Consider the following 5,333-nt stretch of genomic DNA (forward strand, 5'->3'; position numbering starts at 1 on the left):
TGCAGGACGGCCCATCCGCGTCCCCAAGGGAACGCCAGGCTCAGAAGTGGGGCCTGGGGGCACTGGGAGATGGCCACATGCAGAGGGCACCCAGGTTTGTGCCAAGCCCCCCCCCTCCCCCCGCCCCATGGCTCTGCTGGCAAAGGGAGCGTCTGACACCAGACGTAAGCACACAGGACAGGGCCAGGCGCAGGCACTGCGGGGGGGCTGCCAAGCGCTGAGGCCAGGGCAGCGGCTGCCAGGCGCAGTTGCTCATTGGTGCTGGGATCGGTTAGCACTGGAATGGGCGAGGCAGGGGCGACCCTGCCCCCTGCAGCTTCATGTGGACACTGGTGGGGGGAGGTGCCCTGGGCCCCCGTGGGGCTGCAAGGACCTGGGGTGCAGGGAGACGTTTGAGGCCCAGAGAAACATTCATCTGGGAGCAGCTGCTCCAGTTGCTGGAGGAAGCTCCCGGCGCAGGGGGAGGTGGGGGAGGGGTCCCTGCTTGGGCATGTGGGGCCCAGGGCCGCTGCCCACTTCACCCCTGGGCTGCTGGAGCTGGTGAGTGGCCCATTGCGGGGGGTGGGGCTACGCCACGTGGCTGCCCGGCCTCCTGCCCACCAGCTCTGGTCTCTGCCTGCAGCACTGGGCCTTGCTGTGCGTCTCGCTGCTGAACTGCCTGCTCTCTGCCGCCTGCAGCCTGGGCTTGGCTCTGGCCATCTCCCTCACCATCGCCAGCAGGGGGCACCGCCTGATGGTGGGATGCAACAGCTCCGCCCTTCCTGCCGACGCCCGGGCTGCCATCGCCACCAACGACTGCCCCTTCGACACCACCCGCATCTACGTGAGTCCCTGCTGTGGGGCCGGGCCCCGCCCATCCATCGCCCCTGCTTGCCCCCCTCCTGCACGCCCCCTGCTCCCTGCTGTGGGGCCGGGCCCCGCCCATCCATCGCCCCCTGCTCGCCCCCCTCCTGCACGCCCTGACCTGCCTGTGCCACACCCCGCAGGACACGGCCCTGGCGCTTTGGTTCCCCTCCATGGTGATGGCTGCGGTGGAGGCTGTGCTCTCCGGCAGGTGCTGTGTGGTGTCCCTGATCCTCCGCGGCATCGGTCCCTGTGCAGACACCTACATCCGCCAACAGGTCAGAGGTTCCAGCCAGAACCGCCCCCTTGTCCCCTTCCCCTCCCAGGGACTGTCTCTCGGGGAGGGGGGGTCCTCTCCCCATTTGGTGCACCAGACGGATTCACCTGGGACCCTGTGCTCTAACCCCGAGGGTCCCAGGGGTTGTTTCCCTAACACGCACTGAGAGGTGCTGCCCCCCCGCCCCCCCAGGTGTGAAGGGAATGGAGAGGCCAGAGCAAGCATGGGGTTGCGGGGGTCCAAGGCCAGATATATATGGGCTTTGGGGTGGGAGGGGCCAGACTGCAGTGCAGGGCCAGGCATGTCTCCCCAGGGCTGTCCCCCATCTGCCCCCCATGCTCTGCCCACACAGCAGCACGTGACATTGCTCATCCAGCTTCAACCCTGAAAACATCCACTTGATGCGCAGCGGCTGTCAAACCAGCTACCAGAATGGTGGGAACCGTTAAGAAAGGGATAGATAATAAGACAGAAAATATCATAATGCCACAGTATAAATCCATGGTGCGCCCATACCTTGAATACTGCGTGCAGATGTGGTTGCCCCATCTCAAAAAAGATCTATTGGAATTGGAAAAGGTTCAGAAAAAGGCAACAAAATGATTAGGGGCCTGGAACGGCTTCCGTATGAGGAGAGATTAAAAAGACTGGGACTTTTCAGCTTGGAAAAGAGACGACTAAGGGGGGATATGATTGAGGTCTATAAAATCATGACTAGTGTGGAGAAAGTAGATAAGGAAGTGTTATTTACCTGTGACATAACACAAGAACTAGGGGTCACCAAATGGAATTAAGAGGCAGCAGGTTTAAAACAAACAGGAAGTATTTCTTCACACAACGCACAGCCTGTGGAACATGTTGCCAGGGGAGGTTGTGAAGGCCAAAACTATAACTGGGTTCAAAAAAGACACAAATAAATTCACGGAGGATAGATCCATCAATGGCTATTGGCCAGGATGGGCCGGGATGCAGCCACATGCGCTGGGTGTCCCTAACCTTCTGCCTTCCCGAAGCTGGGCCTGGACAGCAGGGGATGGAGCACTTGCTAACTGCTCCGTTCAGCCCCTCTGGGGCAGGGCTTCTCAAGCTTTTGCTTTCTGAAGCCCCCCCAACATGCTATAAAAACTCCGTGGCCCCCCCGTGCCACAACTGTTTCTCTGCATATAAAAGCCGGGGCCGGCGTTAGGGGGGAGCAAGCGGGGTAGCTGCCCGGTGCCCCACACCACAGGGCCGGCGTTAGGGGGGAGCAAGCGGGGTAGCTGCCCGGTGCCCCACACCACAGGGCCGGCATTAGGGGGAGCAAGCAGGGTAGCTGCCCGGTGCCCCACACCACAGGGGCCCTGTGAAGCCAAGTTGCTCAGGCTTTGGCTTCAGCCCCTGGTGTCCGGCCTTGGAGCCCTGGGTGGTGGGGCTTCGGCTTTCTGCCCTGGGCCCCAGCAGGTCTAATGCCAGTCCTGCTGGGCGGATCCCCTGAAACCTGCTCATGGCCCCACAGTGGGACCCAGACCCCTGGTTGAGAACCACTGCTCTGGGGCACCTGGTACTGGCTGCTGTGGGAACTGGACACTGTGCTGGGTGGACCTTTGGTTTGCCCCAGTTTGGCCGTTCTTATAACCCCTGCACACCCCCCTGGGGGTTCAGTCACCCCAGCCCTGGCATCGCACTGCCCCGGGGCACCTCGTTCAGGTGTCTGCGTCCTTTCCAGCTGGAGGAAGAGACGGCGACAAAGAAGGTGGCATCTGAGGACCGGCACAGGCAAGAGCTGTGCCAGCTGCTGGCTGTGGAGGACGGGGCCCGGGCCTAGTGGCAGAGGTGAGCATCACCTGACCCAGCCAGGGGAACAGGGCCCATGGGGGAATCCGCTGGGTTGGTGGGTCTCTGACTGTCCAGCCCAGCCTAGCTGGGAGCTGCTTAACCCAGTGCAGCTTCCAGCCAGGCAATGGGGACACTGTCACTCCCCCTCCTTGCTCCCCATTCCCCGCCCACGCCGGGGCTCCGAGTCCCTCGGTGCCGCCCCCTGGCAGGCCCCATTCCTCGCCCACGCCGGGGCTCCGAGTCCCTCGGTGCCGCCGCCTGGCAGGGCCTCAGGAATCTGTAGCCACCATAGCCGGACGGTTTCTTTCTCTCGCAGGTGCTGCTCCAGGAACCCCCAGACCACATCAGCCGGGAGTGGGGGGTGAAGCGCCCATTATGCTGATGCTGACCCATGGAAGAGGCAGGACCCAGGGCCAGGAGGGAGGGGGCAGCTGCCCCACCTGGCAGTCTTTTCCTTGGGGAGCAGGCTCCCTTCTCCTGTGGCAGGGTCCTGCTGGTATCTGGGCTCCCGCGGCTGTCCCCCTCGTGCCCGGAGTGTGCCAGTCCTGCTGCTGCCAGCCCTCCCGGGGGTCTGCCCACCATGCTTTGCTGAGTTCCCACCCCCCTAGGGCCATGGGGGAAGGGATCCCGCCAGAGACGCCAGTGGGGAGGGGGAGAAGCAGCCTGAGCAGGGACATCTGGACAACCAGTGACCTCGCTGCAGGTGGGACTGGCCTTTCTCAGCTCCCCTCCCTCCACACCTGCCCCTTAGCTCGCCCCCCTCCCACTCACACACCCAGCTGTGGCATGAGCCGGCTCTCACCCCGGCCCGCTGCGGGTGTGCTAGGCCCCGCCAAGTCTGCGGCGCTGGGGCTGTACTGCGCCTAGCACAAGGGGCCAGGGCTTGGCTGGCCCTCAGGCACCAGCCGAATAAACACTGCCAAACCCTCAATGGTTTGGGACCTGGTTCCCCAAGTGACTCCCCAAACCGGCTGCAAGCGAGAGCTCAGCTGGGTACAGCCCTTGGCAACTAGCCAGACTCAGCAACACCCGGCTGTCCTCTGAGGGTGTGTGTGTGTGTGGGGGGGGGGGCTGAGCAGCAGTGGGAAGCAGGTTGTAACTGGGGTCAGTATAGTGGGAGAGGAGCCTGGCAGGGGGTGGGGCTATGGGGAGGAGCGTGGCAGTGGGTGGGGTGTGCATAGAGGGGGGAAGAGGCCTGGCAGTGGGGATGGGGGTGTTAAGGGAGGAGGAGCCTGGCAGGGGGTGGGACATTGAAGAAAGGGGAGGAGCCTGGCAGGGGGTGGGGCTGTGTGTAGAATGGGGAGGAGCCTGGCAGTGGGCGGGGCATTGAAGAAAGGGGAGGAGCCTGGCACTGTAGCCATGTGCAGGGAAGGACTCTGTCTCTGGGGCCAGCCCCTGTTGCTCAGCAGCTCGCTCGGTCCTGCCATTGCTCCGGTGCCCTATAGGAAGATGTGGGGGTGCTGGACACTGCTTGTACAGTCAGGGCCTGGTGCTCAGCACCCGACGCTCCCCCTGCACTTGCATCCCCCAGGCAGCGGAAGGGCCCAGCCTACCCTGGCCCCACAGGGCGTGGTCTGGAGGGCAGGGCCCCTGTGCTCCTTCTTGGTAGCTCTGAGCCTGGCCTGAGCCCTGTCACTTCAGGGCCCCCCCCCCGGTGGTGCGAGCCTGTCGGGATCCTGCGCTTGTCCCCTGCCTGGCCGGGCACTGGGTGCCCCGTGCAGCCGGGGAGGTGCGTGCCGTGGGCTGGAGGCAGTGGGATGCTGCCCACCCCCAGGGAAGTCCAGGACGCGCAGGCAGGGCCGGACACGGGATCAGGACCACGGCTGGGGCTCCACAGCCTGCTTTAATGGGGGAGGTGGGGCTCAGGCCTGGTGGCCGGCCCGGGGCACTGCCACGCTCACTGGAAGGAGAAGCTGCTGCTCGGCAGCCCCCCGGACCACTGGCCGATGAACTTGAGCACTTCTTGGCACATGGGACTATGGGACGTCTGCAAGAGAGAAGAGGCGGCACTGGGCACGGGATTGCAGAGCCGGGTTGTGAGGCTGAACTCAGCTCCCTGGGAGTCAGCGCATCCCCCCACTCCCTCCTGGGCTGCCTGGGCAATGCGAGCCCAGCCCCCGAGCATGGGCATGACCAGGCAGCAGCTGGGCCCAGCCCCCCCACCTCACCTGCCTCTTGCCCCCACGGGGGGGGGGGGGCACCGCTACACTAGGGCAGCCGCGGAGCCTGTCCCCTGGACTGGAGTGGGGTGGGGCACAGCCCTGGTCCCTGGGGCTACTGGGGATGGGCCGGGGAAAGGGGGGACCCAGCGGGATAATACACATGGGGGCTGCATGGGGCTGGGCCAGGCTCAGACCCCGTGGGAGGGCTGGGCCCAGCCAGTTCCTCTCCAGCTGAG

The 5,333-nt window shown here is 64.5% G+C and overlaps 1 protein-coding gene across 1 annotated transcript; it reads left to right on the forward strand.

Annotated features, from left to right (window-relative positions):
• Positions 1-622: 622 nt before the first annotated feature.
• Positions 623-3,963, forward strand: LOC112113815 (keratinocyte-associated protein 3; the record flags this gene model as incomplete). The annotated part of the gene is made up of 4 exons (XM_026662699.2): positions 623-823; positions 987-1,121; positions 2,826-2,932; positions 3,252-3,963. Coding segments are annotated over 3 exons (435 nt in total), but the record flags the coding sequence as incomplete, so codon positions are not given.
• Positions 3,964-5,333: the final 1,370 nt, after the last annotated feature.

Source organism: Terrapene carolina, unplaced genomic scaffold, assembly GCF_002925995.2.
Source record: "Terrapene carolina triunguis isolate 2854851 unplaced genomic scaffold, T_m_triunguis-2.0 Scaffold29683, whole genome shotgun sequence".
NCBI classification, from domain to species: domain Eukaryota; kingdom Metazoa; phylum Chordata; order Testudines; family Emydidae; genus Terrapene; species Terrapene triunguis.